This window comes from Podarcis tiliguerta (assembly GCF_965153285.1).
Source record: "Podarcis tiliguerta genome assembly, chromosome: 9".
NCBI lineage: Eukaryota > Metazoa > Chordata > Lepidosauria > Squamata > Lacertidae > Podarcis > Podarcis tiliguerta.
The window spans coordinates 3,804,077-3,817,701 of NC_139542.1; the positions used below are offsets into that span (position 1 = coordinate 3,804,077).

Consider the following 13,625-nt stretch of genomic DNA (forward strand, 5'->3'; position numbering starts at 1 on the left):
TATGATCTCTCTCTCATATGTGTGTTTGTGTGGTAACAACCTTTCCTTTCTGTTTGTTGATTCTAGTGTTCTCCCACTAGCCTGCCTCCTCCAGTGGTGCCCATCTCTGGCCGGTGCACCATGGCGCGTTACCACATCCGCGAGTACCGCCCCGAGGACTACGAGACGGCGCGCGACTTGTTTGCCACAGGGATGAGCGAATATGTGCCCACCCTGTGCGTGCACATGCTGAAGCAGCCCTGGCTAATCCTGCTCCTGGCCTGCACCTTCTGCTTGCTGCTGACCAGCTCCAAATCGCTCCTGCTGCCCATTCTGGCCGTCACCCTGCTCCTGGCCGTCGGCCGGCAACTCCTCGGCTACATCTGGTCCATGTACATCGACCACTGCTTGCAGGAGGACCTGCTGGACATCAAGGCTGCTTACCTGGGAGACAAGGGCTCCTGTTTCTGGGTGGCCGAGGCAGACGAGTGTGTGGTGGCCATTGTGGGTGCCAGGCCGTCTGAGGAACACCTGGGAGAGCTCATGTTGAAGCGCATGTCAGTTCGGAAGGACTATCGCGGCCTTGGCATTGCCAAGGCCCTCTGCAGGACAGTGATCTCCTTTGCCCGAGAGCATGGCTACCAGTCTGTGGTGCTGAACACCCTCATGGTGCAGCATGAGGCCCGCGCCATGTATGAGGGCGTCGGCTTCCGCATGTACCACCACTATGTCCTGCCCACCATCTACGGCAGGTTGGCCAACTGCACCGTTTCCAAGTATCGCTATGATATCCCCTCCGTGGACTGAGGAGGGAAACCGGGGAGTGGTCATGGTGTCTGCCTGGGTCTGGTCTTTCATCCCATTTGTCCCTTGGGCATTTGGTGCTGTTGATTACGTGGTGCCAAGAGAATTGGAAGTGGTTTGTTCTGGTGCTGAGCAAAGGGGTGTCTCCTTTCGGACTTTTCCAGTTTGCTGCAGAGGGCACTTGACAGCCAAGTTTCAAGGAATTTTAGTAATGAAGGAAACCGTAACTAGTAATATTTCCAGAAGGATCTTTTCCTTTTTGCTTCCAAGGTGCTTGTGAGAAAATGGGAGTCCTGGTTTGGAAGGGGTGTGTGGCTTTACAGGACTGAGTTTTCATTGCTGGAGAAAGTGGGCTTCTCTGGTGGCCTCATCTCAGCACTTCTGAACTTGCACAGAAGCCGCTCTTTGCCTTGTTCCTTGAGAGGACTGTTGCTGGCCCAAGTGGCAAGCGACCGGCCCAAGAGCCAGAGTGCCAGAAGAGACTATTGCTGCTGTCACAAGGGCCTTTGTTCTTTTCTTTTTTGCCTTCTGGGATGGGCTCAGGCCTCAGAGGCCCTTCCATCACATCACCTTGATGCAAAGATTTCTGTTTGTTTCCTCAGGGCATACAGCACATTGAGCTCTGCGTCCGACTAAATGTGCAGGAAATTCATTCTTCGTGCTCTTCAATGCAACCCAAATGCTGCTGTTTTCAGATGGAACATAACCTCTTAACTACATTCATTTGAACTAGCTTAATAACTCCAGCAGTTGTCTTTGGCAGAGATCTGTGTCTCTGGTGTGTCCTTTGAGATGTGATCCTACCTGAGGAGACAATGCTTTTCCTTCTTTGCGTTCCCTACATTATGGTCGCAAAATTATGACTACTGTTTCTATAAACCAAGGGCCAAGAATAAATCTCTCCGATACATTTGTCCTCGCAAGTTTTTCTGCCAAAACAATAATAGCAGTAATTTATCATTTATATGCTGCCCATCTGACTGGGTTGCCCCAGCCACTCTGGGTGGCTTCCAACAAAAAAACAGTAAAAGCACAATACAGTGGTACCTTGGTTCTCAAACTTTATCCATTCCGTTCCAAAACCTATCTAACAAGACTACTGATTCATAAAATGAAAACAATAAACAATATACTGCAGTCACACAATCAGCAGCTGAACTGGGTTCCACACAGAACAAACCCGGGTTCCAGGCAAAAACAAAAATGCAAAATAAATAGCAAAAACACTAGGGTTAGGGTCAGGGTTACTGTAACACACAAAACGGAAGTGTGGCACTCAGATCAGAAGTGTAACACTCAAAACTGAGCACGTTTGGCTTCCAAAAAAGGCTTGCAAACCGGAACACTTACTACTGGGTTTGCAGTGTTTGGGTTCCAAGTTGTTTGAGTACCAAGGCATTTGAGAACCAAGGTAGCACTGTACAACATTACGCACTAAAAACATCTCTGAACAGGGCTGCCTCCAGATGTCTTCTAAAAATCACATAGCTGTTTATCCGGTTCACATCTGCAGAGAGGGTGTTCCACACGGCAGGTGCAACTAACGAAAAGGCCCTTTGCCTGGTTCCCTGTAACCTCATCTCTTGCAAAGAGGGAACCACCAGAAGGCCCTTGGAGGTGGATCTCAGTGTCCAGGCTGGACAATTGGGGTGGAGATGCTCTTTTAGGTATACATGGCCAAAGCCATTTAGGGCTTTAAAGGTCAGCACCAACACTTCAGTTTGTGCTCGGAAATACACTAGGAGCCAATGTAGTTCTTTTAGGACTGGTGTTATATAGTTCCTGCGGGTGCTCCCAGTCGCCAGTCTAGCTGCCACATGCTGGATTAGTTGTAGTCGCCTTCAAAGGTAGCCCCATGTAGAGCACAGTGAATTCTCGAAAAAGCAAGACACTTCTGTTAGCCTTGTGGTTGCTCTAGAAAAAGGGCAAGAAACAAGAACTGTAGAGTTGGAAGGGACCCCGAGGGTCATCTAGACCAACCCCCTGCAGTGCAGGAATCTCAACTAAAGCATCCACTGCAGATGGCCAGCCAACCTCTGCTTAAAAACCTCCAAGGAAGGAGAGGGAGTCCATTCTACTGTCAAGCAGCTCTTGCTGCTAGAATGTTCTTCCTTATGTTTAGTCGGAATCTCTCTGTTTCTTGAAGCCGTTGGTCCAAGTCTTACCCTCCCGAGCAGGAGAAAACAAGCTTGATCCCTCTACTATGTGGTCCCTTTATCTCAATACAGTCTACACTGACTGGCAGGGGTTCTTCGTGATTTCAAAAAGGAGCCTTGCCTAGCCCTACCTAGAGATGACACCGGGACCTTTTGCATGAAATGCAGGTGTTCCATCACTGAGCCAAGTGCCTTCCTGTCATAACTCTGTTTCGGGGCAAGGGGAAGGCTGTGTGTGTGTGTGTGTGTATAAGAGAGAGGGAGAGATGTGTTGTGCATCAATCGGACGCAAGTAAAATGGTCGCCACTTGTATTTTAAAGATCTAAGAGCCTATATTTCCACATTTTGCTGTATGTTTTGTGATTCTTAATCTCTGCTGGGCTTCTCTCACCAGCGAATACTTCTGCCAAAACTTGTTCTTGCCATCCAGGAATTCTCCTTTCTATACACTTACATTTTGCACCAACAGAACTAACAGTGACAGGACTCCCACCTGCCACCAGGTGGAACAAGATGGAAGCCCTGAACAAGAGAGTCCCCAAACTTTTATTAGCTGCTAATCCCCATGTTACACCCCCTCCAAACTACATCACTCATACATCATGGTTACATCATGAAAGGGGAGGTCTGGTGGCCGTAATCTGAGCAACCTGGACCCTGCCCCATGGTTCTCCTTGCCCTCCACCAAACACCCATCAAGTGTAGCAAAAGAGATATTTACATTTCCCTGTTTCCCAGCCAAGTGAATCACACCCTTTTGTCTTCATCTGGGTTTGTTATTTCTGGAATGGCTACCTGTCTGGCACTCAGGTATCAGGATGCCAGGGATTATCCCTCAGGCAGAGGGGCTGCTGAGTAGCTGAGCTCACAGGTCTATATGAATTTCTGAAGTTTTCCCTGTGAGCCAGTACATAGAGACATTGATCAGTGAATTCTTACATTTGGTATCGTGCAGCAAAGGCCCTTTGAGTAGATAGGAAGAAACTGTGATGAATTCATAGAATCATAGAGTTGGAAGAGACCACAAGGGCCATCGAGTCCAACCGCCTGCCAAACAGGAAACACCATCAGAGCACTCCTGACATATGGTTGTCAAGCCTCTGCTTAAAGACCTCCAAAGAAGGAGACTCCACCACACTCCCTGGCAGCAAATTCCACTGTCGAACAGCTCTTACTGTCAGGAAGTTCTTCCTAATGTTCAGGTGGAATCTTCTTTCTTGTAGTTTGGATCCATTGCTCCGTGTCCGCTTCTCTGGAGCAGCAGAAAACAACCTTTCTCCCTCCTCTATGTGACATCCTTTTATACATTTGAACATGGCTATCATATCACCCCTTAACCTCCTCTTCTCCAGGCTAAACATGCCCAGCTCCCTTAGTTTTGTGGGGACAAATCACAAAAGTGATTGTGCTGATTTTTGTAGTGGGCTTCATGTGCATGATATCTGCTGGAGGGGCAAACACCCCCAATTATTGCAACAGTTGTAACACCTTGAGCTTGGCCAGGTAGGTAGCAAACAGACAGACCATCAGTGCAGACCTCTGTGAGCTTTGAGCAAACGAAGGCACCCAGATGGGCTTTTTCCTCCTTAAAAGCTTCAAGGGAGGAACTTCCACATCCTCTTGAAGACGCGTCAGCTTTGCGGCTCAGCTGCCCTTCTCACTGATTGCAATGGAGGCAGGGAGGCCGTGATGCGTGCAGTGGGTGGGATCTGGCATCAGAGCACCCTGCAGGGTCTGATGTGCGGGGAAGGATCCCTGCTTGCTTGGAGGAGAAGGCTGGATCTCTGCTTTGAGCTTGCGTGCAGCCTGCTTTCTGGTTGGCTGCTCCCGGAGGAGGAGGAAGAGGAGGAGAATCGCTCACTGGCAGCTGCCCAGCTTACAAAACCAAGCTGCAGGCAGGTTAAGGGAGAAGGCGGATTGGAGGTCCTGCGATCAGGACTGCTCACACACCTGGCAGCAGGTAAGAGAGAGAGAGAGGTGTGCACTGGAGGTATCAGGGCTGAGAGTGTTCCACATAAGCAAAGTCTGCTGGATGAGGCCAGCACATAGCTGTCAACCTTCCCTTTTTTGCGGGAAATTCCCTTATTCCAGCGCCGTTTCCCGCTGCTTCCCGCTGCTATCCTGGATCGTTAGATATCCCATAGATTGTCCCGTAGGGACAGGTGAGGCTACTGATCCCTTATTTTCGAGTTTAAAGGTAAAGGGACCCCTGACCATTAGGTCCAGTCGTGGCCGACTTTGGGGTTGCGGTGCTCATCTCGCTTTATTGGCCGAGGGAGCCGGCATACAGCTTCCGGGTCATGTGGCCAGCAGGACTAAGCCGCTTCTGGCGAACCAGAGCAGCGCACGGAAACGCCGTTTACCTTCCCGCCAGAGCGGTACCTATTTATCTACTTGCACTTTGACGTGCTTTCGAACTGCTAGGTTGGCAGGAGCAGGGACCGAGCAACCAGAGCTCACCCCGTCCCGGGGATTTGAACCGCTGACCTTCTGATCGGCAAATCCTAGGCTCTGATTTAACCCACAGCGCCACCCGCATCCCTCTCTTTTCAAGGCTGCTGGTCCCTTATTTTCAAATCTGAAAGCTGACAGCTATGGGCCAGTATCCCACCGAGGCCATCATCCTAGGTGGCCAACCAGATGCCCGTAGGAGGAGTAGGAAACCCTGAGGCGGCCTCAGGTTCAAATCCCGAGTCTCCTATTAAAATGGCGAGATATAAATGCAATACAGTGACCAGAGACGCGCTTTGCCTGCTTAGGGTCCCTTGTTCCATGCCTGTGGCATCCCAAGCGAGAGAAACTTGGCTGCAGCACAGCCTGGCCTCCACTGCACAAAAGGGGTAAAGCTTCTGGAATTGCAAATGACACAGCAATAAACCAACCACAAAATGACTCAAAGCCGCCCAGACTAATCCTGGCAAATGGGGGAGGGGGGAGCGCAGGGGGCAAAGTCTTGTAGCTGCAGTGGAATGGAAGAGTAATCTGATCTTGATGGTGATGGGGGGGGGGGGTTTCTTGTCTTGCATACCACCAACAGATTACTTTGGGTACCCCCCCCCCCCGCCAGTAAATAAAGTTTAATATTTAACCAACTGCTCCTCTGGGTCTCCTTCTGGGCTGTGTCCAAAGGTTTCTTGCTGACCGCTCTCAAAGCACCTCCAGTTTGTTTCCATTTCAAATCATCATCATCATCTATTTTAAAATTAATAGTTTGTTTTTAGGGAGGGGGGTCAGGCTCCGACTGCTACCCCACCAAAAAATTTTTAGCGGTCCCCCCCTCACCAAAATGTATCCGTAAAATTGTGTTTTGTGACACCACCCAAAATGTGTGTGTCCTCTCCCCCCCCCCCCTTTTCTTTTAAGGGATTGAAAATACTGGAGGTGATTGGAAGGTCTTTTGCAAAGCAACTTTAAGAACTGGAGTTATTGCCCTACCCAGTTTTGCTCACCACTTGGGCTACTTTGACATGAACCTGCCCTCCACTCAAGAGTTTGCCATGGGTCTTGGTGGTCCCAAGCCCCCAAAAGTCTACCCACTCCCTGAATAGACTGCCCTATTGGCATCTGTCTGTTTTGGGTGATGATGGAGGAGTGTGCTGTTTTTAGATATCTGGCTTTAGAGCCGTGCTTCTCAATGTATTTGGGAATACTAAAACCCACTCCCAGTGGCCTCCCACCCGACCCTGTCAAAAGCATTATTCTGAATAGCGGCTTGCACAGCGCACTAAGAGAATAACCCAATAAAGTTCAAAGCTGTCACAGCTAATTGCGCCTGTGTTAGGGTTGTGATACATCCAGAATTTCCCGGACATACACGGAATACTGCAGTCGGAAGCAGTGTCTGGGCAGAAATCAGTTAAAAGTCCGGGGAAATCTGGATGTATGGCAACCGATGTCTGCAGTGTCGTATTTGCTGCCAATTTTTTCACTCTTTGAAATATGGCAACCCTTCCTTTGTTCAAAATCCAATTGAAGCTCATTAGTTTAATTAGTTCAACAAAACTGATGAACTTGATCCAGGGATGCCAGCTTTTCAAAGTCTGATAGTCATTTATGCCTCCATGATACATGACAAGATAAAAAATATGTTTAAAATGAGTTTATCAAAATGGCCCAAAGCATTTCTGTTAGGGATTATAGAGGCAGAAATCCCACCCCCATCAAAATAAAAATGTTGAAGTTATTTATGTATGTAAGAATAGCAGCTAGGAATTTATACCTGCAGAAATGGAACAAAGAAGTTCCAACTAAAATGGATAAATAAGATATGTAGAACTGGCAAAATGTACAGCAAAATTAAGAGAATCTAATGATGAGTGTTTTATGGAAGAATTGATTGCTTTTTCAGACTATTTTGAAGAATTATAATAGTACAATGAACTCGTGAGCAGGATTTGAGCTATGAGCAACAGAAGTAATTAGATTATAAGATTGTGGTTATGATTCGGTAGATCAAAAATAGGGTGCAGCAGAAGGGGAGAAACAACAGCTCTGCGGAAAGGCGTGGGAAGTCGACAAAAATAAAAGACGAAATTATGTTATGACCGTTTGTGCTAAAAATGTTGAACTTAATAAAATACAATTGGAAAAAGTAAGTTATGCCTCCGACGTCCCCCTTGTCTCTTTCTGCCCCCCTAGGTGGTAGTAATAGTAATAATAATAATAATAATAATAATAATAATAATAATAATAATAATGATTTTTATTTATACCCCTCCCTCCCAGCCAAGACCAGGCTCAGGGTGGCTAACACCAGGTATAGAAACAATTGATTAAAATACAACTTAAAACAAGATTCAGTACAACATTAAAATGCAGCCTCATTTCAGTAGAAACTCAAATCAAACAAATTTTGGGGATGAAAACGTCAAATCTTCACCAAGGCCAACTATCCAGACTGGTCCTATGTGGGCCAGAAAAAAGCCAGGGAAGTCCCCAAATAGTTCCATCACAGAAGGAGAAAGGAAAGAGGGGGAGGGGATCAAGTTGATTCCAATCCAAAAGCCAGGTGGAACAACTCTGTCTTACAGGCCCTGCAGAAAGAAATCAGATCCTGCAGAGCCCTGGTCTCATGAGACAGAGCGTTCCACCAGGCCGGGGCCAGTGTTGAAAAGGCCCTGCCTCTGGTTGAGGCTAATCTGATTTCCTTAGGGCCCAGGACCTCTAGGGTGTTGCTATTTATGGACCGTAAGGTCCTCTTTGGGGCATACCAGGAGAGGCAGTCCCATAGGTATAAGGGTCTTAGGCCGTGAAGGGCTTTAAAGGTCAAAAGCAGCAACTTAAATCTGACCCTGTACTCTACTGGGAGCCAGCGCAGTTTGAAAAGCACTGGGTGAATATGCTCCCATGGCAGAGACCCCGTGAGGAGCCTCGCTGCAGCATTCTGCACCCGCTGGAGTTTATGGGACAGCTTCAAGGGCAGCCCCGCGGAGAGCGAATTACAGTAGTCCCACTGCCCCCAAGAGGGACTGCCAATTTAGAGGCTCCCCCTGTCGGCTTGAAAGGAGCAATTAGTCCCACCCCAGGAAATCCGACAAGCCGTTTGTTCTGTTTTCCAGGGAGACGAGGAAGGCAAATTCAAGATGGGCGAGTACCACATTCGCAGGTATGAAGATCGGGACTACGAAGCCGCCCGCACGATATTCTCCCGGGGGATCAACGAACATGCTCCTGCAGGTTTCCGGCATGTTCTCTCTTGCCCCCAGACCCACCTGTTGCTCCTGGGCGCGCTCCTCGCAACCTACCTGGGCACCTCTTCCCTTTTCCTTTCCCTCGGCGCCGTGGCTGCCCTGTTGGCCGTGGGCTGGATTTTCACGAAGCGCCTCTGGGCGGACTATGTTCACGAGGCCCTCGCCACAGACATGAAGGACATCCGCCAGACCTACCTGGTGCCCAAAGACTGCAGCTTCTGGGTGGCGGAGGCCGGAGGCGAAGTGGCGGGCATCGTCGCCGCCACCCACCCCGAAAACCCGTCTTTGCGCGGCAGGGCACTGGAGCTGAAGCGCATGTCTGTGGCAAAGGCGCACCGGGGCCACGGACTTGGCAAGGCTCTCACCAGGACGGTCCTCCTCTTTGCCCAGGAGAACGGGTACAAGGAGGTGGTCCTGGGCACCTCCATGGCGCAGGTGGCGGCCCATCGGACGTACGAGGGCATGGGCTTCTGCAAAATCAAAGAGATATGCCCCAACACCCTCTGTAAGCTGCTGAGGTTCTACATCTACATCTACCGCTACGAGATCGGAGGATCTCGCTGACACCGGCAACTCGGGGACCAGAGGGGAGCTGCCTGGTTTCACGAAGGAAGAGATTGTGGCCTGTTTGCAGACAGGTGCCAACTAGGGAGGAGGGAGAAAGAAAGTTGATCCGGTGAGCCTTAAAAGTGAGCCTACCTAACGTGCACTGATTTGCCAGAGATGCACATACTAGCAACTGTTAGCAAAAATAACCAGGGGTTTTTCTCAGCTGGAACTCACCAGAACTCAGCTCTGGCACCTCTCAGGTGGATGCCATTTCCATTACAAGAGAACAAAGAGTTCATGGTGAGTTCCGGCACCTCTTTTTCAAGAATAATAGCACTGAAGAAAACCGTACAGAAATGCCTTCCGATTTTGCTTTGCCAAAAATGTGTATATTAGGGAGAGATTCACAACAGGATGTTAGTGAATTTTCAAGAGGATTTTCACAATAAATGAAGGAATGTGCAAACTGGAAATGCTGGGAACTGATGAGTGGGGAAATGAAATACTTTATTGTCACTTGTACAACTTGTATACAGTGAGATTACACGAGCACCTCCCACTCAGCTCTCTTAGTCTTAATTCCCCTCGTTTACTAACGCACACCCACCAAACCCAAAAGTCAGTTGCCCTGTTATCTTTTCATTCAGCAGCCTAACAGCCCAGGATAGAAGCTGTTCTTTACCCTGTTGGTGCGACTAATCATGCTTCTATATCTTCTGCCTGAGGGCAGGAGATCAAGAAAGTGCCGGCCAGGGTGTGAATCATCCCTGAGAATTTTCCTCACTCGCCTGAGCAACGTTCTTCCGCTATTTCATCCAGCGGATTCACGGGACAGCCCATAATATCTTGTGCTGTATTCACCACACTCTGTAGGCACTTCCAATCCATTGATGTAAAACCAGCGTACCACACCGTGATGCAGTGTGAAAGGACACTTTCTATTGTGGACCGGTAGAAGGAGATCATAAAATGTTGATTGACATCCTTCTTCCGCAATACTCTGAGGAGATGGAGTCTCTGTTGGGCTTTCTTAACCACCTGGGTTACATTTATTTTCCAAGTAAGGTCTTCACTGAGATAAACTCCTAGGAATTTAAAGGAAGAGACTCTCTCCACACAGCCCTCCCCGATATACAGTGGGACTAGTTCTCCTCTCTTCCTCCGAAAGTCCAACACCATCTTCTTTGTATTGCTGATATTAAGGCGCAATTTGTTCCCTAGGCATCATGTAGATATTAGACTCAAACTGACATATTTCATGGACTGGTTGGACACACAGGAATAGTGGGAGGAACCAGCCGGGGAACCCCCAAGGGAAGAGGGCTCAGAGCCCAGGGATTGGCAATGGGAAGACCGTAAGTGGTCAGAGGGAGAAGATGGGGGGAAGAGGAGGTGTCGGAAGCTGAGGAGGCAACAGGGCTTAGTGAGCGGGGAGAGTCTGTGGCAGAGAGAAGACCAGACTCAGTGGCAGAAGCTGAAGCAGGCCAGGGGAGGAGGGAGGCCAAGAGACAGAGATGGTGCAGAGTTACGGGTGTCTCCCCCTCCTTCTGAGACCAGCTCCCCTCCCCACTGGTCTCCTAGGAGAGGTATGAAAAGTGTTGAGAAGTGGGCAATGTGGATTGCTTGGAAAATACCCTGGAGAGGAAGAAACAGGCAGCCGTGGGGAGGTGGGGACCATAGCTGTCAATGTTTTCTTTTTTTAAAAAGGGAAATTCCCTTATTCCGAATAGGATTCCTCGCAAGAAAAGGAAAAAGTTGACAGCTATGGTGGGGCCCTTCAGTCTCAGCAATTGCTTCATGGGAGCAAGACTTCTTGGGGATGAGTTGCTGTGCTCATTAGGTCTGACACTCCTGCGCAGATCCCGTTTTTGCTAATAAAGTATTAACTCCCAATTGCTCAGTTTGCTTTTTTCAGAGTCAAGGCCGGCGCTTATAGAAGCTGCATTGGCCTCACTTAACCAGAGCTGGATTCTCTTCTCAGCTAGCAGTTAAGTTAAAACCTCGTCAGAGATCCTTCTGTTCTTCTCTTCCCAGTTAAGCCACCCATTAGCCTGAGCTGCAGGCCTGCAGGAAGAGCAAAACGAAAGTTTATCATCTTCATCTCAGGTCATGAATTCCACAACCAAAGTGGGTTTTCAAGACCTTGAGGTTGCTAAGAGACCTTAAGCCTGGAAGGAGAAACACCCCACCGGCTGTGCAATGGTCAGAATACCTTGCTCCCCTTCCTAATAATAATAAAAACAAATTGTTATTTATACGCCGCCCTTCCCGGTTCAGAAAACCGGGCTCAGGGCAGCTAACAACAAATTTAAAACACTTAATTGATGCAACAAAAACAGCATAAAATGTGAATAACAATAAATTCAGAATTCTAAATCAATTTAGGAGGGAAATCCATCCAATAAACATTAGATGATCACCAGGGTTAGTCCTGTTTGGGCCAGCGAGGAGACCAGGGGAGAATTAGCTGTGGGATCCCAGAGCGGGTAATCATCATAAAAAGGGGAGGGGGAGGGAAGGAAGGGGAATAAAAGATCAGGCTGATTTCAAATTAAAGGCCAGGCAGAATAGCTCTGTCTTACAGGCTCTGTGGAAGGAAGTTAAATCCTGAAGGGCCCTGGTCTCATGGGACAGAGCATTCCACCAGGTCGGAGCCATCACTGAAAAGGCCCTGGCCCTGGTGGAGGATAGTCTGGCTTCCTTAGGGCCTCTAAACTATGGTTCTTCATGGACCTGAAGGTCATCTGCAGGGCATACCAGGAGAGGCGGTCCCGTAGATACGAGGGCCCCCTAAGCCACAAAGGGCTTGTAGAGTTGGAAGGGACCCTGAGGGTCATCTAGTCCAACCCCCTACAATGCAGGAATCTCGTTTGAACATGTTTCTTATAAATGCAATCTCATGTGGATACCAACTTGGACGCTTTACACCAGGGGTCAGCAACCTTTTTCAGCAGGAGGCCGGTCCACCGTCCCTCAGAGCATGTGGTGGGCCAGACTATATTGGGGGGTGGGGGGAATGAACAAATTCCTATGCCCCACAAATAACCCAGAGGTGCATTTTAAATAAAAGGGCACCTTCTACTCATGTAAAAACACGCTGATTCCTAGACCGTCTGTGGTTTGGATTGAGAAGGCGATTGGGCCGCATCCTGCCCCTGGGCCTTAGGTTGCCTACCCCTGCTTTACACCAATGTGTATGTTTTAGTTAAGGTGGGATGTTGATGCTTAAGGTATTTTTAACCTGGCTGGTAAGTTCCGCTCCCCTCTAAACTCCCCACCTGCTTTCTGTTTTTCTCCTCTATTCTTTGTTCAAATCGGTTTTTAGAAAACTGAAATAAGCAGGCCACAAATTCCTGAGAGTCCTGCTTGCCCGTGAGTCTCTGGGGACCTCCAATGTAGGATTCCTGGAAGAAGATTTTGAACAGAGGAGAGGGGGGGGGGGACCAGATGAGTTAAACCCAAATGCAGACCACCTGTCTGGCTCTGCACAATTTGATGGGGCAGCCTGGTCTGAGGCAGGACCCAGCCAGTAGCCCACTGTAAAGCTGGCATTTTGGGGCTGGCACACTTCCAAAAGGGGGTTCCTCATGCAGCTTGCTGCAAGATGATTTTTAGCTGGCAAAGCTGCCAGGGATTTTACCCGGGACCTTCTGGGAGTAAGCCAGTGTTAAGGCTCAAGGGTCCTTCCCTGGCCATGCTCTGGAATGGAATCCCTTCTCCATAATGTCTGGTCTTCCTTGAATGGGGGGCAGTTCTGGGACCCCCCAGGCTCGAGCTACTGTGTGGAAAATAGCCTTCAGGTCCCACGCTGACAAGTTAACGCCACACAGGGCTTCTACTTCCTCCAGTGCGGCTCACAACGCCCACAAGCCTGGAGATTGGGTGGAAGATAGATGAAAGATGGGTGGGACCAAGAGGGCGGGTTCTTGTGTGAACAGGCGTGTCTGTGCACCACACTCTTTTTGCTCCACCCTTTCACTCTCCCCCAAGCAAATGCAATGGTGGGGACGCAGGAGAGGGCCTTCTCAGTGGTGGCTCCCAAACTTTAAAACTTCCTCCCTAGAGAAGCTAGACTGGCTCCCTCCATATTGTCCTTCCATTGGCAGGTGGAGACTTTCTTGTTCCAACAACTTTTGGGGAACTGACTGGTTTTTTAAAAAATGAAAGGGCTATTAATGGGAGGGGGTTATCTGCACTTTTAAGAGATCTGTATTTTACATTGTTTTAATTCGACTATTTTTACAAACCCTAACAATCCCGCCCATTGTTTGAATAAGATGGCCTGTCCCTTTAAAAAAAATATTCACCCTATATAGTATATAAACCTGTGATTGGAAACACCCAGTATCAGTCTTTAACATCAGCGGTAACATCTAGACCACGGGAATGTTTCAGCTCTGTTCTTGAGTTTGTTTAAAATCTAAAACAGCTTATCTTGTATTCCTT

The 13,625-nt window shown here is 48.6% G+C and overlaps 2 protein-coding genes across 2 annotated transcripts in view; both read left to right on the forward strand.

Moving 5' to 3' along the window:
- LOC310657704 (putative N-acetyltransferase camello) overlaps positions 1–1,698 on the forward strand; it is a 3,181-nt gene extending 1,483 nt beyond the window's left edge. Inside the window, exon 2 of the mRNA XM_083398810.1 lies at positions 67–1,698. Within this exon, the coding sequence (XP_083254936.1) occupies positions 121–786 (666 nt within the window). The 5' untranslated portion in view covers positions 67–120 and the 3' untranslated portion in view covers positions 787–1,698. The remainder of the gene's footprint in view (positions 1–66) is intronic.
- Positions 1,699–4,747: 3,049 nt separating this feature from the next.
- Positions 4,748–11,072, forward strand: LOC310657702 (N-acetyltransferase family 8 member 3-like). Its single transcript, XM_083398808.1, has 2 exons — positions 4,748–4,900; positions 8,499–11,072. Exon 2 carries the CDS (start codon positions 8,523–8,525, stop codon positions 9,192–9,194), a length of 672 nt encoding a protein of 223 aa, XP_083254934.1. The 5' UTR covers positions 4,748–4,900; positions 8,499–8,522; the 3' UTR covers positions 9,195–11,072.
- Positions 11,073–13,625: the final 2,553 nt, after the last annotated feature.